At 40.7% G+C, this 23942-nt stretch overlaps 1 protein-coding gene across 1 annotated transcript in view; it reads left to right on the forward strand.

Annotated features, from left to right (window-relative positions):
• The first annotated feature begins 292 nt into the window (after positions 1 to 292).
• GOLGB1 (golgin B1) overlaps positions 293 to 23942 on the forward strand; it is a 38536-nt gene continuing 14886 nt past the window's right edge. The window contains exons 1-9 of the mRNA XM_083183183.1: positions 293 to 469; positions 2603 to 2706; positions 4372 to 4539; positions 9415 to 9528; positions 11940 to 12242; positions 13055 to 13165; positions 13658 to 14669; positions 16596 to 16657; positions 18711 to 23827. Of these exons, the coding sequence (XP_083039309.1) occupies positions 2620 to 2706; positions 4372 to 4539; positions 9415 to 9528; positions 11940 to 12242; positions 13055 to 13165; positions 13658 to 14669; positions 16596 to 16657; positions 18711 to 23827 (6974 nt within the window). The 5' untranslated portion in view covers positions 293 to 469; positions 2603 to 2619. The remainder of the gene's footprint in view (positions 470 to 2602; positions 2707 to 4371; positions 4540 to 9414; positions 9529 to 11939; positions 12243 to 13054; positions 13166 to 13657; positions 14670 to 16595; positions 16658 to 18710; positions 23828 to 23942) is intronic.

Below are 23942 nucleotides of genomic sequence, written 5' to 3' on the forward strand. Positions count from 1 at the left end.
GGAATAACTGCACGCATCCTTCCTAATCTGGGATGTCATTGGATTTATATATAAAACACACCCCTGTACGTTATTGGCACATACTCATCCTAACATATGATTGGTTCTCTTTTTCTTACTGTGCTGTTGGAATGTCACTGTATTAGCGACGTCCGTGTCCTCTGATTGGAGGCGCATGTGACAACGGGGCGGGCCTCTCAGTCTGCCGTTTCGACTGGCGGCCTGCTATCACATGCTTCGTCCACTTGTCTGTGGACGGCGTCGCTGATTGGTGGAAACTGTGCAAGGACAGGACGGGTTCTGTGTTAGTCCGGAAGTACTCTGCTGCTGCTGATGTGGCTGGAGGCGGAGCAGTAAACAAGAAGAGGCACGGAGAGACACCGATCAAGGCTGGAGTGATATTATTGTTATTACCTGTAATATATAAAGGCGGACGGAGACGGCGACGCGTTCTGTTGTCCGGAGGAAGGTAAAGATGGGAATGTGGCTGTCACATATGATTAGATGTGATTAATGCTGAGCTCTGAGGTGGTGTTATCCATTCTCACCCTGGAGGTTATAGTCAGGAGCCTCTAACCATACATGGCACAACCATGACAGTATACAGTATATCTTTTTTGTATCTATTACTGGAAGTTAAGCACTGACTTGTTTCCCTTACTCGCCAAAACATAATGGCATTGCCACTCCACTTAACCAAATCTATAGCAGTGCCACTACTGTCACTTCTACTAACCAAACCGAAAACGCCACTGCCATACTGTTACCACAAACTCCCCACCAAACCCAAAACATGCACTGCCACTCCTGTTACCTCGCCCACATCAAAACATCATGGCACTGCCACCCTTACTTTTGCAAAAGGTTGTGGTGATATCACTGTTCTCTTCAATGCCCTTTTTAGTAAAATTAAGCTAAAAAGCTCCCTTTTTAGGCACTCAAACTGGACTTTTCCTGTTGCGCCAGTTAGTTTAGTAGTGTTTAGCTTCTTTACGCGGATGAACCTGGCACTAATTAGATCAAATAATTTCACTCCACAATTTCCTGTCACGTTAGACAGGAGATTGCGCAGCGAAAACAATTAAATGACCCAAATATGTCCATTGTCTAGCATTTATTACCAATTATCTATCGTCATACATTACCAGGTTTCTCTTTAGATGATTTGTATTGTGATGCTCCATGAATGGGAAGCAGTCAAAGTCTTGGCAGTTGGGATCCCGACAGTCATTAAACTTGCAAAGAGATTCCAATGGACAGAGTTCCGACAGATCCCACTAGTCAGTAGAGGGCTTAGGTTGTGGGGGAGGTTATCATTACGCTGTGGGAGGGAACCATTAGTCTGTAGGATGAGTGGGTGTGGATTAATGGTAGGTTTTAAATACTTACCCGGATGTGGCTAGATTATGCTGTTGGTTTTCTGTCGTGAGCCCAACTGCTGGAATATCGTGCTTAACCAAAATGAATACTTGTCAATGATGGTTTCTCACCCGTGTTGCCTTCATTACCCCAGGACGCTGTAGCGCTTCCATTTCACCTCCATAACACGTAAATATGGCAATGCCTACCCTGTTACCGTAACTACCTCAGAGCAGGCTCTGACACTGCCCATTCCTTTCTTTACTCCATGATATGTTCCTCCCTCCCCATAATCCTCTCTATTTCCTTAGCTCTGTTAGCCAATTTCATGACACTGCCCATCCTACTACATGTGTGCCCCGATACCTGGTGCTGCCCTCACTCTGATAGATATAGTGCTGTCAACCCATTACCTACTAGCATAATGTTGCTATCCCGGTTTCTTCCAGTTAACCCAGAACTTGATAATTACTCCATGTGATTTTCATTACTGTAGACATTGCACCTTTCTGTGTGTTCTCAACCATTAATCATGGAACATGTGCGGAGTTTGTATATTCTCACCGTACTTGCGTGGGTTTCCTCCGGGCACTCCGGTTTCCTCCCACAATACAAAAATATACAGGTAGGTTAATTTTGCTCCCAACAAAACTAACCCTAGAATGTCTGTGTGTGCGTGTACATGTGGTAGGGAATATAGACTGTAAGCTCCACTGGGGCAGGGACTGATGTGAATGTTCAAATATTCCCTGTACAGCGCTGCGGAATATGTGTGCGCTATATAGGAAACTGTTAATAAATAAATGTCTAATCAGATGTCATGGGCGGGATGAAATGAAAACAGAAATCAGTGGCCATGCAGGATGTCCGACATACTTGGCATGGGGCATTCTGCGCGGCTGCCGAACTTGAACTTCATTACATCCCACCATATATCTGGCTTTTTCTATGTTGGATGTCATTTCAACAAATGTTATTGTGCTCATTGCTTTGCTGTACACATGAGATCTGTCCTACAACTCTAGTTTACTAGTAATTAAGAAAATAGATACTGTATAATAGTGTCCCTTCTGGCCCTATACTTGGGTTGCACCTTGTCCAAACTGTTATGACCTTCCACAAATTCAAACCGACTAGAAGCTGGTGTTTAATTAGTGTTATGTGGTAAATTCAATTATTTAAAAAAACAAAAAACACTTTGTCTGAAAGCACATCAATAAGAATTCTACTCATTGTCTTTCAGTCTGGATCCTGCTCGGAATGTTCAGCCGTTTCTCTGATCTCGCTAATACAGTCCTTCATGAGCTTTCTGGAGATGGAGAAGGATCTGAAAGCACAGTGGAATCTGTAAGTAAACTGTCAAAAATCATGTAGTTTGAACTGCATATGAACACATACTGTGCCAGGAGAAAAGAACTCTTGTTTGGGGGTATATGCCTCTAAATCAATTCAGATAAACAGTCTGAAATAATTATGCTTTATATTCTATCACATGTAAGATTTGTGACGTTTCACACTTTGAATTGTCATTAGGAGGGTGCACTAGCCCCTTGCTATTACCCGTGGAATGAACCAATGTTACCCAGAGTGATTAAAATAGTAACATAAAGCAATTTGTTCTGGTTGAATGTGTGGGGTGTGGTATGGGGCTCCTACAGTAGGGATCCCGACAGTCAGTATCCTGACAGGGGGTGAGTGCAAAGAAGCCTCTTGCTGGCTTGCTGTGCTCGCCAGGCTGTGGGCCCAGTGGCTCGCTACACTCGCCACTGGATCTATTCTCCCTCTATGGGGGTCGTGGACCCCCACAAGGGAAAACAGCTTCTGTGAGTTGGGATTCCCCCTGTCGGAGCACCGGCAGTCGGAATCCCGATGTCTGGATACTGACTGTCAGGATCCCCACTATCGAAGCATCAATCACCCGTGTGGTAGGGGGCATTTACATCAAAGTAGGAGGTTTCAGGAATCTTTGAATAAAGATACACAATAGTGATGAAAGCAAATGCATTTGACATAGAGTAAGGAACTGCTTTTGACCATTTGCCCATCAACAGAGAATGGAAAAGGAGAGTCTTCAGCACCAATTCATGTATAAATAAAGACTGCAGAATATAGAATGTGAAATTATTGCTATAACATGGAGGAGAGTGCAATATATATTTTATTTGCACATGAAGCAAGGTTTCAAAACCTAAATCAAAGCTTGTGTACAATCTCAGACACTGATTTGAATGCTAAGCGATCACTTTCTTGTTCATATTTACACAACATCAATAAAAAAATACATTCTGGAAACTATGATTTTAAAATAATTTGGATAAGGGATATTTGGATAAAGGATCATCACAGGACCGACTATATTTCAATCTTAATTTAGCATAGTCCAAAATGTAGAATAGTGTGCATGTGTTGTGCATATACATATATCTCCAGACACAGTCTAGAAACTTAGAAAAATACACATAATTTTTGTGAAATCAATTTTTGGAACTCTGCAGCTTCTTCTCTTGGCTTTTCCAATGACCAGTATGTGTTTCTGGAGGGTTTGTTGCAGTAATGCACCAAGGCATCATTGACTATTTAGACTTCAGAGTGCCTTTTTATTATATGTGTGTGATATATTTATATACTCGTGCAATGTTACTAGGCTGTTCAGCATACTTCCATAAGGAAGTGTTTGCACTCCTCCTTAGTGCACCTTTTCAGCACAGTGCTGTAAAGGTGTCTGTATAATTCACATACAGAAAGTACACTTATCTTTATGGTTCCTGCTTGTGATTTCCCACTTTTGGGCCAGGTCTGTTATTTTACTGTTTCAGTCACCTTGTTACAAAATGAAATCTTCAATTCCAACATATTATCTGAAAAACATAATGTTATAAATATTTTTAGGAGCATGTTTTCATATTTAAAAATGAAGTAATCTGAATCTCCAGGCATCCTGATATGTCGAATTGGGCACAGACACTCGTGGATGCCACTGAACAGTTAATTATTTTTTTTGTGTGTGTTCAGGACCCTGTGCCAGAATCTAGGACAGTGGAGGCAATATCGGATGACCAGATGGAAACATTGGCTCATTATGAGCGATTGGTGATACAGCTGAAGGAGCTGATCCAGCACAAGGATGCAGAGATCTCTCAGAAAGACACAGAGCTTCAGCAAAGGGAAACACAGTTTAAGGTGCACTTGTACAGCTCATGGACTGTTTAGTAAATTTGTCTTCAAGGGCGTTTTTAATCTACACAAAACCTGAGTTATTTTAGTACTTTTTTTTTTTATGCATTCAGTTTTCTTTGTTTCTCTTGTCTATATAAGTTACACCTAGTTGGTTCATTCTATAAGGTGCAGTGGTGGATTTCCCACTAGGTATGTGCCAAGGGTACCACCTTCTAGGGAAGGCTGCCACCCCCAACCTCACCTGTCGGAGACACTGTTATTTTATATGTAGAACCCTCTGGAGCAAGTGTTGGGAGGAAGTGGCGGTTTGGTTGAAGAAGGCGTGGCTACATGCCTAATTGTTGGCTGCCTGGATGCTTCAGGTATTGAGCCAGCCATATCCGGCCTTAATGTAAGAGACCGATCCTGAGCAAGCATGATGTCTATGCAGAGCTGCCTGCCACTTCTGCTGGCAACTTCAGCTATCCTATGATCAAGTAGTCTGAGGGAGTTGTGAAGGGGGAAGGGGAAGTCTAATGCATCCAATAATATTATGCCTAGGTAAGGAGCATGTACAGCGGGACCTGTTGGTGCTCCGTACTGACACATATATTAGAGGTTAAATCTATATAAGGGAGAGACAGAAACGTGAGGTGAATTAAAAACACACAAATGTAAAGCTGATCTCATATGCCTTGTCTTATTTAATATAGTCCAAAATGTATGCATCCAGGAATTTAGGCTGGCCACAGTATATTTATTTTGTGTGTACCCTGGTGGTATATGGTAATGGGACATAGATTAGATGTGTTCCTTTATTTTCAGAAGCTTGGTCCCTATAGCCATGTTAATGATTGAATAAAACGTAGGTATTTAGTTTCCCAATACCAGAAAGAAGTTTAAACATGGGAAGAATCATGCAAATATGATTTTTCAAATAATTGAGTACAGCAGATTCTTGACAAAGTCACTAACTACTTTTAATTTATAAAGTGTGTTACATATTGTATTTGCACTCAGAACCTCACAAATTATAAAGATTTCTACATATATGTTGCCATGTTGATTGTAGCTTTATTTAGATGTATTGTCCCTTGGACCTGATTCTGGTTCACTCGCAAAAGCAAACTCCTTTAATGGACAAAACCATGTGCACTGCAGGTGGGGCAGATGTAACCTTTAACAGTAAAGGAGTTTGCTTTTGCGAGTGAACCAGAATCAGGCCCATTGTTTTCTTTCCTTTGTTTGGCCAGATCCTTTTAACAGTGTTTGCACATCCTGGAGAACTTGGTTTTCTTTGTTTGTGTTTTGAAGTCTGCTGATTTAACAAGTGATTGTATTGTTATAGGTTTTCAATATATAAAAAGTGCTTGGGGTTTGAAGACTTTTATGCAGACAATATTCGTTGTCATAATTTAGAGTAGCCTTCCTGAAATTAACTAAAACCTATAAAAACAATTAACTTTCTTTTTCTATCCCAACAGACATTCTTCTTCCCCAAAAATGTGAAGCATAATGCTTCTAGTGATACGTATTTTAAAAAGAGACAAATGGGGTTACAATTCACAAAACTTCGACCTCTATTTAGATGAACACAAAATGAGGCATAGGGCCGTATTCAATGAAAATATTCTCCGTGCATGGAGAGTCTCCGCCACGGCACTTTAGATAGTATTCAATGTGACTGATACTCGCCACCCCTCGCGGCAAGTATCAGCCAAAACGGCGTATGAGGTGACGCCGCAGGGAGCCTGAGGACGGTGGCAGGCAGCGAGATGGAAGTCTCCCTGCCTGCCCCAGAACGTATGTGGGGGGGAGGTGGGCTCCCCGGGAGCCAGGCAGCACAGGCTGCCCCCCCGGAGAGCCAACAGGGGGCCGGGTATTCACTGCACCCGATCGTGCATATGTAATGATCGGGTGCAGTGAATATATGAAATATGAATATCTAATGAGCGGCTCGGCTCCCGGCCCACCTGCTGGCTGCTCTGTGTAAAAAAATATATATATATATCTCCCCACGCTGACCGTGACATCTTCACATTGATTCGGAACCGATTGCAGAGCTGAAAAAGGCATCAGTTGGAGAGGTGTTATATTGCGCCCCCTGTTTTGAAATCGTTACACTATACATTAAGTGGAGCATCACGGGGTTGTTAGAGCAACAGCGGTGACCACACTACCCCAAGCACACACCCAAGAGTGTGTTCCCAATATATCTGTACCTAATCAAGGTGTAAAAAGTCCATTGATCTTGGTAAACTACCCCTGAAGAAGTCCCTAGGGGACGAAACGCGTAGGGTTTCTCTTATGATCAATCTGCACCTATGGTCGAAATCTTGTATTGGACTACAATGATCCACCGAAAATTTCTGTAAAACGATTACAAACAAATGTATTTTAAATTATTTTATTGTGTTAAATAAATATTTTGTATTTACTTTTACAATTTGTGGACTGGTGAAACCACTTTCAGAGCGCACCTCTACACCTTCTCTTTTTCATCCTTTACATCAGACTCCCATTAGCGGCGGGGTCTTAGAGTAGTGCTGCTCACCTACAAGCGCAGGAAAGGGTCACAACCCCTTCTCATTCCATATATATATATATATATTATTTTTTTATTATTTTTTTATTAAATATATATTCATGTGCTATAAGCACATGAATAAAGATAGCATGCCCTTTCACAGATTAAAATTCCTGATTTTTTTGACACCAAAATTAAAACAAAAAACCTTTTATTGTAAAAGTTCATATTCCACTTCTCCATGAAAAGATGGAGAATTGCTACACAGAGAGACAAGACGAAAATCACTTAGAAAGGCGTCGAGAAGTGCACGTTGAATAGGGTTGCTCGCTTTTTGAGAGCAAAACTCTCCTTCCAAGGCGAGAAAAGCACAAACTCGCCATAAAACACGGAGAATTTTTCTCATTGAATACTGCCCATAGTATTATTCATGAATTCAAAATGGCTACTTCTGCTACGTGTATACAAAGTGTACACTTTAAAGTGCAGTATAAGCTGCATATATGTTGAATAGTGTGTATAGCACTGTTGTTTTCTTTCTTTTCTTTCAATCTGTTATCTCTACTTAAGCTTTTAAACCCAAAGTTCTCTGGCATAGATCATAAGGTTGACATGCACAAAGTCGATACAGAAAAAGGCCAACGTTTTTTGTGTTGACACCTGAAGACGTGGACCCCCTTGTATTGCTTTGGTCCAAGTACCTTGTTCCACTACTAATGTGCGCTGCATAATTTACCATTCACAAGCATGATCCACATGTATAGTAATTCATGAAAAAGTACAATTTTTTTTTTTTAAAAACTCATCCAGATAACTGTTCTAGTGAACACATTTAAATCTCTGCTGAAGCTTCCTACACAAGTCCTTGAACTATAATTGTTGCTTAAGATCATGCCTTCTATTTGAAGGACGAGATTAGCAATATCTGACAAAGTTGTACCATTTTTTTCCTGAGTATCACACTGCTCAATTTCGTTCTAACGTTCTCTGACAAATATGACATTACAGATGAAGGTAAAGTCCCTACTCTCTTATTTTACAACCTCTCTTCTCTACCCCATCCCCTCACATGTAAGTCATTCGGTGTCCTCTGTATCTTTTCTAACAATTGCAATCTCTCCCTCTCCACTGGTACAGAGGTAAAAGTTCTGACCCAATTTCTCTATTTGATAATTGTCCTGTTTCTCCGTGCCCCCCAACCTTATTTTCTCACACACCGATTAGACTATCCATTAGGCTTTCCTTCCCAGCTCTCCACAGAGACTGCAATGACTAAGGTGGGTCATTATTAGATGACATCTAATTCTATAGGGCTGATTACTCTGTTTGTTTTCAACATGACAATGAACACCAAACTCTCAAGCTTGTTACCCAGGAGTCATACTTCTGTCAGAACTGGGACTCTACATCCAATTTGTCTCTATACCTTGTTATGTCCATCTATGATACCTCTTCAGAACATACATCTTGCACAAGTCATTGAAAAAGCTTTACTTCTTACACTAATAATTCCCACTCTAACTAGTCTTACCCATACTAGACTTTCACTTTTACAATGCATTGTGAATGCAGTTGTTTGCCTTATTACTCTGTTTGTTACACTGGTTGCCTGTGATTTACAGAATTCAGTGTGAAATACTTTTACTAACATTCAAAGGTAGTTCCAGAACTGCCCTAACATACCGTATATACTCGAGTATAAGTCGACCTGAATATAAGCCGAGGCACCTAATTTTACAACAAAAAAACCTGGTAAAACTTATTGACTCAAGTGGGACCCTCACTCGAGTATAGGCCGAGGGGGGCCTTTTCAGCATAAAATTTTTTCTGAAAAAGTAGGCTTATACTCGAGTATATATGGCACATGTTCACTTGTCTCAGAGTATCCCCACCATGCTGCAACTACAATGTTGGATCCATCCCTTGTACAACAAAACTCCTCCCATATCTACAAACTTTTAAGTGTTCCGTAAAATCACACCTATGTAGACATGCTTATAACATGACCAAGCCTCCTTCCTTCCTTACATACCTGATATGGTTTATTTTATTACTACACCAGTGCTCTGGTCACACAAAACTGTATTTTTATTCTTTTTCTCTTCACATTATTGTGTGACCCACTACACCCTTGGTGGACCATTATGCTTGTCGACTAACATCATGACTAGAACTGATATTTTTCTCTTCATGTTATAACAACATGTCATTATTGCTGTGTTTTTCCAGTTGTAAAGTGATGTGGAATATTCTAGTGCTTTGTGAATGTTTATTTATAATAATAATAATACAAATAAGGACAGAGCCCAGGCTATGTAGACTAGTGTCTTAAATTACTATTGGTTATGTTACAATTTGTCTCTGTGTCTCAGGCGGAAAGAGAAGCTTCAGATGCAAAATTTACCAAATTGAAACTTCAAGCAAAGGCTAAGGTGACAACGTTAAACAAACAGATTGAGGAACTGAAGAGAACAGTGGCTAATCAGGTAAATGACTGCCAATTATAGATTTCCAGCTTATTCTGACAAAATGAATCATTTTAATAATAAGTTCTATAGGGACATTTGAGAGAATTATCTTCAAAGATTCTGGGAGCTACAGATGTGTCCACATACATTTAGCCTTCTTTTGCATTAAAAAGCCCTTCTGGTTGCACCATGCAGAGCTTCTTTGCAGGCACTGCACTCACATACAGCCCCAAGCCTACTTTTTGTGGCTTTCTGCTTACACCTCAGTAGTTAGCATGCAGAAATCCACAATAAGTGACTGGTCACTCAAAACAAAGGTAGGAGCTAATGTTCTCAAACAATTGAATTGCTGCCTATGTGTCCTGTGTTCTCATCAATCATCAGTTACCTTATTCTACTGATCCTGGTGATAGCTTCTGGTTTCTCTGCTTTAGGATGGTCACTCACCACAGTCCTACGGAATTAGAGAATCGTAGGCCCAGGTGCAAATATATGCTTTAGGCCCCCGGCAACCCACCTTGCACCTTCCCATACTAAAGACAAACAGCGGTTAGCACGTTTTAGCAATGAGTGCTCATGGCTGTGCTCACTTCACAACAGTCTCTTCCCCCACATGACCCCCTGTGTGCCCCAAATGCACCCAGTATCTCACTCACATGCCCCCTCTACAGCAGCATGCTGCTGCTCAAGTCGACCAGATGGCCAGTCCAGTCCTGCTGGCAGACATAGGTGACAGGCAGACTGCTGAAGCGGCCACATGACGTCCTCTGAGAGGGCGCCGCATCACTTCCGGACAGCTGAGCCGGAAGGAGGTTTCGGACTCCGTGGAGAGGACGGAATGGCGGCGCTGATGCAGGTACCTTGGTAAGCTATTTAACACACACATATTTGACTGTATAACATTTACTAGACCAATATTTTAAGAGCAAATAAAAACCTAAATCCATTGTGTTTACTAGATGGTATCGGAGTACACCACACTGATCATTTAAAATGCTGCACTGATACTGTCCATTCCTATATAGACCTGGAGATATTATGACTGATTCAGGGCAGTTAATAATTACCATCCGACTCCTCGTATTTGCGGCTCACATTGTCTAGTAAGCCATGGCGTGAGATTCCTCCTTAGGACTGCTGCCCACAGGGTACTCTTGTAATATTTTGTGCAGATTTCCATGAAGTCATTCTTTAGATTGATCAAATGGAAGGAGGGGCTGTAAACCAGGGACTGGCTGCTGACCAGTTCAGATTAAACCTTGTGGAAGCCACAGTGCAACTAAGTAGGGCCCCCCACCAAAAGGATTGGCACATCCTCACTATGGCCTTGCATAAAGTAACATTGATACAGAAACAAATGACAAGCAGCATTTTTTTTTGGGGGGGGGGGTACATTGGGGAAATGAAGCAAGGGATGTAGGTCTCTGGGCAGCTAGGTGACTCTTGCACTGCCAGGGTGCTGGCTGTCATTGCAATGGGCAGGGGAGGGCAAACTAGCGTGCACACACAGCGGCATACACAAATACACTGTGAAGTGCAAGGAACCAGTAATTTACCAGTGAGTACCCCAATGTATTCAGCCCTCAGCCACCATCTTTATAGTGTTGGAGCTTCTGTCACAGGCAGTTCAGCATGCAGCAGCCTGGGTGGGGAGAGTGCAGAGAATGGAGCCCCCAGGTATATGAGTAAATCCATCCCCATCTGCTCTGTTTATAATCTGGGTCCTGTGTTGAGTGCTTGTCCGCTGCCTCTCATCCCCAGCCTCTGTAATCCCATTACTTAAGAATCTCGGCTGGAATTTAAATGTAATGTCCACGGCTTTGGCTGTGGACCCTGGTGCAATGCATCGGCTGCACTGATAGTAGTTCCGCCGATAGTTGGTCTGGTCCTACAGTATGTTGTTGGCCACCAGGACAAAATCCTGCAGCTCTGAGTAGTGTGGCTGGGTCACCACTGGCTTTTTTGGGGCCTGTTAATGCAGTTGAAAGATGAATTTGCATGCCATCTTTAAGTTCTCCTACCGCATGTCTTATAATCATATTGATTTTAATCTGATTGTTACAATGGGTTATGTTCTTTTTGTGGACACACTTACTGCAACATAGCATCGGTTGTCTGTTGTAACTTTATCCCCCCCCCCCCATGCTTCATGGCTCTTACCTGTTTTTTTCTTGACCCTTGTTACGTTATCTTTCATGCGTTTCATTGGTATGCTTAATTACATGCTAATTACTTTAGTGCATCTTTACTCTGCCTCTTTTTTGCAGTTTACGGATTTGTGCTATATGCTATATTTCCACACTGTATTGCTGAATATTGTGAAACCATATTATTTAATGTTAATAATAATTGTCCATTATTGCATGGTATGGTGCAGACTGCATTATTGTTTGGTCATTGCTCAAGTCTTCATTTTTTTTTCCATGCAGGTTAGCCAAGACCTAGCTGGCGATACATGCAATGAGGGGCCCAGAGAAATCCCGCAGAGTATACAGAGCAATGTGGAGACTACTTCTATACTTCAGGATAACATTAATGAGCTCACAAGACAACTCCATGACAGTCACACGAACATCAGTGTACTCACAAACCAACTCTCTCAGGGTCAAGAAACTATTGCCACCCTGACTGTGAAACTTCATGAGAGTCAAGAAAGTGTTAATGAACTCACAAGATCTCTCCAAGAAAGTGGCGATGCTGCTAGGAAACATCAGGAGAAACTGGAACTTGATGTAAGAATGGTTGCAATATAATACAAATACTTCTTAATATGGGGCGGGATGTAATGACGCCTGAGTTTGGCTGCTGTGTGACATCCTGGCTGAACTCATTACATTTTTTTTAAAGGGGCAATTATTTACAAGGCATGGTTTTGTCGTCTTTTTTATTTTATTTTTTATTAAATCAGGTGTCATTACATCTGGCCCATGTACTTCGATGCTTTGAAAATTCGTACAGATTGGTGTTGCATTATAATTCCTGCCTGCAGTCACAAAGATAGCACATAGCACAGCACATTTTCCATTGTGTAGGGCTTTGTGTGTAATACACCATCCTAAAGTAATAAAAATAAGGATCCAGATTTTTTTGCAACAATAATTTTCTGCTCCTAAAAGCAACATTCCAGGAACAGCAGAGTGATGAACAGGTTACAAGTGGCGCTTTGTTAGCAATTAAATATCTACCATTTGAATGATACTCTAAATGAAACCTTTTTGTGTGTTTTTTTTAAATATCTGTGCTATGCTGTTAATCCTTTCAGTGCCAAGTGAATTGATTAAAATAGGAGTGAAATAATAATAATAAAAAAAAAAAAATAGGAGTGAAAATTGCCAAGCAAACATTTTTTTTTCATCATAATGACCTGTCATTTTTACCTTTTTTTAAATGGGTAAAAAAAAATTCCACATTTTTATTTGAATTTATATAACAAATGTGAGCTACGCAGGTATTTTTAGCGGATATTTTGAACATCTCTCACAGATGTTAGGACTCAAAGGGTTTAATAAAGTTATTGATTGATCTGTCGTATTGTCTTCATTAGATCCGTCAACTGCAGAGAAAGCTGGAGGAGCAGAGTGAAGGCCTGAGCTCTCGTAATCAGGTGCTGGAGATGTTGGAGCAGGAGTTACAGAGCGCTGAACTTCAGAAGCAGGCAAGTAGTGGCACTGGCATTATTTTTCCCCTTGGCACATACATTTTTGAATCCCGCCTGCAAAATCTCAGTCGAGCAGACAGAGAACAGGACAGGGTCACAGCTGGCGGGCCAGCCCGACAGTCGTGACCCTACATTGAATACCCCCTTAATCTGCATCATTATGTTATCTAAATACTTCAAAGACATTGTTTGATTGCTCCTGGCCTACTGTACTGCATAGGACCTTTTAATACTTGTTGGTAGGTTCAGTGATGACTACATGGAAATTTGTTCATGTGTTGAATTCAACCCTACAAGGGTAGCGCTATAGCCACTATATTTTGACCTTTATTCAACCGGTGTAGGTGCTTACCTGAGAGTATTTAGCAGCAACCATTTGCAAACATGAAATTCCATCTTTTATTTCAACCTTTGAATATGTTTTCATTGTTATGCAGTATGTTACTCCATTTTAAACATAGAGGCTCCATCTCTCTATATTATTTTTAGGTTCTGTCTGAGCAGTTTCGGGAAATGGAGCAGGAACTGCTGTCTCTGAGAGAATCTCTAGTTGCTGAACAGAAAGAAAGTTCTCAAGTCAAAGAATTGTACAAAGAATCCCTGAACGAGAAGGATATTGTGTGCCATCGGTTACAAGAAGAACTCAATAAAGAGAAACAGGCCAACAAGGAGTTAGAGAACCTGAAAGCAGAACTAGAAATATATAAACAATCTCAGGATGACCTGGAGCTGCTTAGAAATGAGCTGGAAAGAGAGAGAGACTCTAAGAAGCAGATAGAAGAAGCAAGGACGTTGGACGTAAGAGCAAAGCAAGATTTGGAGGAAGTCCGAGCACAGTTGGAAAAAGGAGCCCAGGCAGAGATAGAAAGGTTGAGATCAGAATTGGAAACTGAGAATAAAACTCAGGAGGAATTGAAGAATGTGAAAGCTGAGCTAGAGCAAGAGAAAGCGATACAAGAACAGTTGAAAGTTGAGCTGGAGAGATTGAAAAGACCCGAAGAGGGACAGGTGGAAAATGAGAGCGGAAGTCAACAAGATGTCCACCAAGCCAAAAATGATTTGGATGAAGGGACTGTTGAATTTGAAAGTATAAAAAAGGAGCTGGAAAAGGCAAAAGAAAGACAAGAAGAGTTGTTAAGATTGAGAGAAGAGCTGCAAAGAGTGAAGGAATCTCTTACTGAGTTTGATCGTGTGAAAGATGAGCTAGAAAAAGGGAAGAAGTCTCTAGATGAGTTGGAGAGAATAAGACAAGCTCAGATTGAGTTGGATAACTTGCAGCCAGAGCTACAGGGAGAACAGGCTGAGCAGAAGAGTGACCCTCATGTAGAGTTTGCACAAGAGGATCCAGTGATAGGTGGAGCGAGCATGAACGATGAAGGGGCTGATGAAGATGGAAGGGATCTTATAAAAGAAATAGATCTTCAAAATAATGCCCTTCTAGGTGATGAACTACATCAGGTGTCATTTGCAAACTGTAAAACACAAGATAAAGATATCGCAGGTGAGATGCTCATTACAGCCATTTCTGCTTAACCTGTGTAATGTGGAACATTAGGCCTTTCATGCTTATAGGATGTGTGTTCCTTTCTGGGCTTACTTTTCTTGCCACACTTTGTGCAAGGTGGCTTACTCCTCTACCGCTGTGTTCGCTTCAGGTTGCTATTCATAATCATAAATCATGTAAAACCCCAAAACCTTTTATACCTGTCGACCGATCATCTGTATACCCCCGTTTTTTCACTAACCCACATTAGGCTGACCTAGCCAGGCTGCATTAGTGACCAAATCTGAATGAGGCCCAAAGTCGGCATTAAGTTACTATTATATAAACAAAGGTAGTTGCGCTACACAGTAAATCCAGGTTATGCAATAATTAAGAAAAATAACATTTATTGCTTAACACTTTTTAAAAATATTGGCTAAACAGCCTAAAAATAAACAACAACATAAAAAACAATTATATATAATTAATATAAAAAGAATAGTTGCAATGAGTTGTGTGCATTTTTATATAGGGTTTTTCAGTCACCTCATCTCCTTGTGTGTTCCAATGTTTTTTGGCCCAAAAAGGTGTAATTCGTCCCAATGTTGGGTATTGTGTAATGTCCCTCCAAGATACTTCCTCCAGTCAAAGTGTGGGAGTTGGCATTCCTCCGCAAAGATGAATTATCTGAAGTCATGGGTTCAAGTTGCCTTGGAAAAAGCTGCATGAGCAGCGAAACGCGTTGGTTATTGGTACACCAGAATCGCTGCCACAACTTACTTCTCCTTGTCTGCGTCTCCAAGTGCCTCTTTTAAACTGCAGTGGCAGTCAAACCCACTTGTGTTGTCCCGGATTGCAGGATCCATACATGCCACCTCTCTAATACCGCTTTCAGACCGCACTCTAGACCCGTGTTATTGCCGTGTTCTTGCGGCCCCAACTCGGGTCGAGGTGCGGTCTGAAAGGGCCATCACGGGTTGAGCAACACGGGAGTCCAACCCTGGTAGTGACCAGGGTTGAACACGACTCTGACCCGTGTCAAGTGCAGTGTGAACGGGTGCCTGGGTCGAGCGACCCGTGTCCCGTTTACAGTATGGAGAAGGCAGCACTGTCAGCTCCAAGTGCTGCCTCCTCCCGGCATCAGTATTGAGTACCGCTGAGCAGAGCACCGGCACCGGGGTCAGTATGGTTACTGGCTCTGTGTTGACGAGCACCAACGCCGGCGTCAGTATGGGGACCGGCTCTGTGCTGCTGATCACCGACGCTGGCGGCAGTACGGGGACTGGCTCTGTGCTGCTGAGCACCGACGCCCCCAGTGACGCGCTGCCGCCCAGCCCAGAAATGCCACCCCCCTACACTGATTGGAGGAAGTATCTTGGAGGGACATTACACAATACCCAACATCGGGACAAATTACACCTTTTTGGGCCCAAAAAGAATGGGACACACAAGGAAATGAGGTGACTATGAAAAACCCTATATAAATGCGCACAACTCATTGCAGCTATTCACACATATTTTTTTTTTTTTTAGTTTTCGTTTACTTTTAGGCTATTTAGCCAATTATTGCACAACCTGACCTTACTGTGTAGCGCAACTATCTTTGTTTTATATATTATTTTACCTATAAGGTTTTGACACCCCTTCTTATTGTTGCAGCTTGACAAGGCAGTTATAATACAGGCGCCCTATTCAGATATCTTAGTATCTGTTTTTTCCATTTTTATCAAGTTGCTATTGATGACAGCACATTTGTGCACATAGGGCCTGATTCTGATTTTAAAAAAAATCAACAAAGTAACTTACTTGAACAAACCATGATGCAATGTAAGGGGCGCAAATACATTTAGATTTTAACTGTGCAGGCTTCATGTACCCCACAAATAGCTAGAACGCTTTTGTTTTATTGTTATGTCATATGATATGGTATGTTTTCTTCTTCAGGGGAAGACTCTCCTATCCCATTATCTACAGAGCAGTGCCAGGAATCGGTGGATGGTCAGCAGGTGAGAAAGGATTGCCCTAGAAACCTTTAGCTGTATTTGTAACGTCTCTCTTATGTAGACTTCTAGTGATCCATAAAGAGACTTAGGGGGTTATTCTAAATCAGGCAACCGTGCGGGCAGCAGGAGGCGTTTGGGGGACTCGCAAATCAACCAGAATAAGGACCCTATTTCTGCAGTCATTTAATGAAACTATGTGTAAAGCCAATATTTGCATCTGTGTAAGGTGCTCCCCCAAGGACTGTACCAAATCCTTTCTCCAGTGCGTAGGCCAGATGGTGGATGCAGTAACAAAAAAGGTACAGCGATAAAGTATTATCGCAGCCACACAGCTGGGGAAACTTGTAGCTGCCACTATAGGAGTAGTCTGTCAGTGGGGAAAACATGGCTTCTCTAACTGGTCTGTGAGAGGTAGTAAGAAAGGGTTGGGACTTGTTAAGAGGGGGTTTTTATGGCAAAACTAAATACATCAATGATAGTTTGATTTTAGGTAAAAAAAAAAAGCTAAAATATGTGTTGGGTTCATTAACAATATCTATATTTTCTAAAATCTCATTTAAAGTGTAGGGCATGATAATAACACCCCTTCATCACTGCTGATTTAAGTTCTTTACTCTAAATGGGCATGTCATCTAGTGTTAAATATAGACGTGCACGGCTAGTAATAGAGGGATGGCATATATAAAGATTAAGGGGGGTAATAAATCTGTTCAGCTATATCCCAACATTTAATGCTGCCGTTAATGACCATATTGATGGCTGTCAGATACATCTTTTTTAAAGTCTGATCTGTTTTATCGGAAATGGAAGCAAATTGTCAAATTCACAGCCTTTTTCTGACGAACTGCGACAGTTTCTGACAATTTACGGACTTTCCAACACTCAGAACATTGAATTCTGACTGTCGAGTTACTGTCAGATCCATCTAAAACTGCTGGGGTTCTGGCTGTTGGGATCCCAGACTCAATACCCTCCTAAGAGATATGAAATGGCATTTGTATCAAATACCTGCTCATATAATAGGCATTTAGAGGAGGATCAGCAAAATAATACATTTTACCATTATATGCAAATTATCCAAACACAGTATTCCCATGTGACACATTGATCTATGGAATGTCGTTCACTTGAGTAAAAAACAAGACCGTGTCTTGTCTATACTTCCGCTGCTACCTACCATTTTAATATGGTTCCATTGTGTAATATGCCTATTATTTTTGCATGGCACCAGGAGCGTAACTAGATATTTGTAGGCCCTATAGCAAAAGTTTGTAAGGGCCCCTTATTTAGTGACTGATGGTATTGAATGTATGTAAAACATATTACTTAGACAGTAAAGATGGTCCCCATAGCAGCTGCACACATTGCACCTATGGTAGTTACACCTTTGCTTGGCACACTTGTTTAAATGATTGTGAAAAATATCATAAAAATCTGAAAATGTAAGTGCAGCATCAAATATTTTTCACATATTATATGCATACTGTTTATTTAGCTTCTGTTTTTCTATACTGTATCACCGTGACTATAATTGTGTCCCAAAACACTGGCTGTGTAAAAGTTTAACCCATCTAATGGCCAGCAGGTGCTGCTCTAGCACTCTAAATGCAACTGCAGTATTTTTCTTTCTGCTTAGGTAATACTGATTTTAAAAAAAGAATAGTGTTTAAATTCGCGAATTGTAGCGTAATTTGCTATATATCCTTTGAGGCATTGCTGCCTTAAGCATTTTAAGCACTTGTTGAAACCACTGCATACAGTGTGATAGCTTAAATAGCTGATTTGTGAATAATTATTTAGTCTATTTATTTCCCTTTCATGCTACATTTTCAGTGCTTGTTGGCCTCATGCATAAAGGCATGTACTGAATACCTAAAGATAGCTACACGGTAGTAAATATTTTTGGTCACGATGACAAATGAGAAGAGCACACAGTGATTTATTTTATTTATATAAGTCACTGCTTTTCTGCTTTTTGTAGATGGTTTTTGATTTTCTGCATTATTACAAAATATTTTTTTTTCATCCCAATGATTGCAAACTTGTTCTCTTTTAGACACTGCAGTCCACGCTACTTGAAGAGCAAACACATACGCTGTCTCAGGAAATTGTTCTTGATTTTGCTGTGGAAGAAGTAAAGGAAAAACAACTGTCTTTCCTCATGATGGATTTAATTGATACACAAGAAGAAGTTAACAAGCTAAAAGGACAACTTTCTGTGGAAGGTGCTCCAAACCAATATACACCCTTTGAGAAAACACTAGAAGAGCCTGTTCACACAATCCAGGATCATGACACTTCTGATATCAAAATGAATGCTACTTTAATGACATTGAACAAGGACAATGTTGAGATACATGGAGAGTCTGAAGTCCTATCTATGAAAGAATTGGTTACCGTTCTTCAAAATCAACTAGAGGCTGTAACCTCTGAGAAAGAGGCGATAGCCCTAAAGCTTCAGACTCTGGAAAAAGACCAGGCTCCTGTGGATGAGGTGCCTCCGAACAGAAGTGATTTAGCAGAGATAGAAAAGCAACAGTTTACCAACTATGAAAGTCAGAATATACTTTTAGAACAAGTAAATAGTTTGGAGAATGAGTCAAAGTGTAAAGACTCAAAAATTGGTGCTCTGCAAAAAGATTTGGATAATCTGAATTTGGTACTATCTGAGCAAAATGCGGTTTCAAAACTACAGGATACCCAGTTGGAAGATCAGGAAAGACACATCAAAAGCCTAAAGGAAATGCTTGACGTAAGTCAAAGCAAAGAGGAGAGGCTATCGGAGGCACTTGCTAATAATGAGCTTCAAACGGTCTCGCTTCAAGAGCTACTTTCTCAGAAAACGACAGAGGTGGTAAGCCTACAGCAAAGTCTAGCCGAAAAGGATCATCAGGTCGCAGAGATTAGCCACAGCCTATCTGATAAGGTGGTTCTACTAAATGAAGAAAAACATTCCATGGGGAAAGAGATCAAGGCTCTAAAAGAACAGTTGAGTTCAGCCATCCAAAATCAAAGTGGAACGTTGGAAGAATCACTCGAGAAATTAAATAGTGAAAATGTAGAAATTCGTCTACAATTAGAAAATATAAGTAAAGAGAAATCTCAACTTCAAGAAATGTTGGAGTCTGTTCAAAGAGAGCTTAGTGAGCTGAATAGTCAGTTACAAATTGTAACTTCCAATTATGTGCAAAGCCAAGAAATTGTTAAATCTGTTCAGGAAGAGCAAGAAATGTTGCAAATCCAACTACAAGATCAAAAACTTGAAATCCTGCAGAAACAGAAGGAACACCAGGAGCTTCAGACCCAGCTAGAATCCCAGAGCCATGACTTTATTCAGCAGTTACAACTTTTGGCAGAGAAACATCAGAGTAGCTTGGAAGCCGTTGATTGTTTGCAGGGAGAGAAGAGTGCATTAGAGCATCAGCTGCAATCCTTCAAAAATGGACCACAACAAATTGACATTGACTCTGGTTTAAATGAGAAAGAGCTAGAGTCTTACAGGAAAGAGATTGAGCAGCTGAAGAGAAAATTACAGGCAGCACTAGTCAGCAGAAAGGAACTGACAAAGAAAGTATCCATACTGGAGCAAGGCATGGTAACAAATACAGCTGAACTTGAAAACGAGTGCTTGGTTGGAAGTGCTGATGAAGATAAATCCATTGGCCAAGAGGTATTTGAGCAAAACATTCAAGAAGAGGTACTGAAAAGCCAACTGGCTGAAAAGGAATCTGCATTGGAAAATATCCTTAGTGAACTAGCTGAAAAAACTGCAGTTAAAGAGCAGCTTCAAACTTTGATTGAAGAATTAACAGTAGAGCTAAGTGACAAGTCAAAACAGATTGAGTCATTAAACAAAGAGCATATACAAAATTTGGCAGCAGAATCTGAAAAGTCAGATCCTATGGGCATGAATGATAAGGATCAAGTTGATACAAAACTTCAACTTGAGAACAGAATAACTGACCTTGAGCATGACAAAGAAAACCTACAGAAGAAAATTCAAGAGGCAGTGAACTCTCGCAGGGACACTATTAAAAAAGCTCAAGAGAAAGATCGTCATCATCGTGAGCAGCTTAAACAGCAGAAAGAAGAATTTAATATCTTGCAAGAAAGGTACAACACATTAGAGAAAAAGCAAATGTCACCTCACGATCACATGAGACTTCTTGAAGAGAGAGGGATACAGACTGAGCAACACCATCAATCAGGAAAGCCAGAAGATGCTATGCCTAAAATATCAGAAGGACTAAATGGTGATAACATGGAAGAATCACATTGGGGAAAGGACTGGGTAGAGTTTTCGCCTGCAGATGTGGAAGACTCTATTGTTGACAAGTCGCCTTCAGATATGACCTTGAAAAGCTACCAGACGCAGTTAGAGCTTTTTCAAATCCAGAGAAATGAACTGGAGTTAACAGCCTTGCAGCTAGAAGAGAAACTTAATGAATGTTTGAAAGAGGTTTCGCACCTACAAGATACAGTGGATGATCTGACTGGACAATTAAATCATGAGAGAGAAAAATGTCAGGATTTAGAAGCACAAGCTTGTACTCTGAAAATAGAGCTGGAAGGGAGCAAAGCAGAAATTACTTCTCTACAAGACGTTACAAAAGGAAATATAAAAGATGAGTTATCTAGTAAGACTGAGGAGGTTGGACATCTTCAGCAGCATTTGGAAGAGCAAAATGTAGCTCTCCAGAATGTTAATAGATTATTGGTAGAAAAAGAGGAAGTAATCTTGTCTCTGAAAACTCAGCTAGAGTATCAAGCTAAAGAATACGAGGAACAACATAGAAAGCTTGAAGTACAAGTTCTTGAAGTACAGCAGAAGCATGATCAAGATGTAGAAGAATCACAAGGCAAGCAGTTACTTCAGAGAAAGCTTCAAGCTGCACTGATCTCCCGAAAAGAAGCACTAAAGGAAAGTAAGGCATTGAAAAGTCAGTTGGATTATCTGAAGAATCAGAAGGAGGAATTGTCACACAGACTTCAAATAGCAGAGGGTTCAATAACCCAACTGAGTACTGAAAGAGACACCTTAGTAAACTCATTATCTACCCATAAAGAAGAACGTGACAAGTTAATTATGGAAGTTGACAAATGCTTATTGGAAAACCAGAATTTGGAAGCTTCATGTGAAAGTTTGAAACTAGCTTTGGCGGGTATCACACAAGAAAAAGAGGAATTAAGGAAAGAGTTGGAATATTTGGGAATATCACAAAACTCACAGACATCGGAGTGGAAGGAAAAACTGTCTGACTTGCAGAAAGAGTATGAGACACTACTGCAGTCCTATGAGAATGTGAGCAATGAAACAGATAGGATGAAGCGTGCTGTAGAAACGGTGAGAAAGGAGAAACAAGATATCTTTAGTTTGATGAAAAGTGCGGAAGCTGAAAAGAAAGAGGTGGAGAAGCAGCTGGAAGAGGCAGAACAAGAGAATGAAGGTATGAAGGAAAAGATGAGGAAGTTCGCTAAATCAAAGCAGCAAAAGATACTTGAGTTGGAAGAAGAAAATGACAGATTACGGGGAGAATTGCAGCAAACAAACAAGGAACAAATGTATGGTTCAGCTCAGGTAGAAAGTGTCCCGCTGAAAGAGGAGTCAGAGAAGGTCCACTCAGAAAATAATAATCTCTTATTGCAGCTAGAAGTAGTCAAGTCTGAAAAAAATGATCTAGCTCAAGAAATTAAAATGTTAAAGCTCCAATTAAAAAATGCTGAGTTGGATCTGCAGAAGATCCAGGAAGAGCATAGATCAGAAGTCCAAAAGGAAGTGATCGGAAAACATGAAGCTGTTGAGGTAGATTGTCCACCACCCAAAGAAAATGAAGAGCTAAATAGCGAAAGTCAGACTGCTCTACAGCTTGTCCCAGAGAATGAAGGAAAACAGCAGACAGAAAAACAAGAAAAAATTGCACAGCTTGAAGAATGTATCCTAAAACTAGAAAAAAGTACAAAGATAAAAGAACATGAAATTGAAAGTATGAATGAAGAAATCTGTGCTTTTAAGGAGGATAAACTAAGGTTGGAGACTCAACTGGCAAGTACTCAAGTTGAGGTTCAGAAAATGGAGAAAGAAATTGCAGATTTGGAAACAAAATACCAAGTAGTTGTAAAAGACCTGGCAAAAGAAAACCGACTAAAACTAGAGCTTGAGCTGGAGAAGGATGAACTGGAAGAGCGGTTGATGAATCAGATGGCAGAGCTTAATGGAAGCATTGGGAACTTCCAGCAAGATGCCATTGACTTGCAGATAAAAAATGACAGTTTGCAGCAAGAGCTAGAACTCGTTCATCTCCACTTGGAGGAGGAAAGGCGGCAGCTTGAAAGGCAAAAAGCGGAAGTACTTTCAGAAGTACAGAAAGAATACCTGGAGAAGTTGAAATCTGTGCATCAGGGTGAAAAGGGTAGGAAAACCCAATCTAAGGAGCTTCAAGAGTTACTCAAAGAGAAGCAGCAAGAGGTCCGACATCTACAGAAAGATTGTATCCAGTACCAAGAGACTATTAGTGGGTTGGAAAGAGCTATTAAAGCCCTAGAATTTGTGAACAATGAGTGTGAGAAAGAAAAAGTGGCCTCTAATGATAGGGTAGCTAAAGCCATGGCAAATACAGAGAAAGCACAGGCTGATCTAGCATCCCTTCGTGTGCTGCTTGATGACACGCAGAGTGAGGCTGCAAGAGTCTTGGCTGAAAACAAAAAACTGAAGGATGAAATGCGTGCAGTAACTGACAATGCAACATTAATGTTGAAAAAGAAAGATGAGGATATGGAAAAGAGACTTGAGCAGGAGAGTGACAAACATCTGAAGCAAATGGAGAATTTCCAGGAGAAGATACTTTTGCTTCAAGGAGAAAAAGAAAAACTTGAGGGAACTATTGCCAACTTGCAGAGCTCTTTGGATGAAAAGAACCAGGAACTGAAGGATCTACAGGGAAACTTAAATCAGAATATAGCTAAGTTGGCAGCCTTCACTCGTAGCATGTGCTCTCTACAAAATGACAGAGACCGTGTTATTGAAGAGTCCAAAAAGTGGAGCGAGAAATTATCTGACACTATGCAGAAAAAGGACGTTGAGATCGGTGATAAGGAAAAAGAATGCATGAACCTTAAAAATGAGATGCTGAACATCACATCGCAAATTGAAGAATTAAAAATTGAAGTAACCAGGTAAGCATGCCAAATACACACAATCCAACAATATGTATAGATGTTGTATAATATATATTGCTTCCCTCTTACAGTGATACTGTACATGTAAACAAAGTTTCCAATACTAATGGCA

The sequence above is a fragment of the Crinia signifera genome, chromosome 4 (assembly GCF_055691185.1).
Source record: "Crinia signifera chromosome 4, ASM5569118v1, whole genome shotgun sequence".
Classification (NCBI taxonomy): Eukaryota; Metazoa; Chordata; class Amphibia; order Anura; family Myobatrachidae; genus Crinia; species Crinia signifera.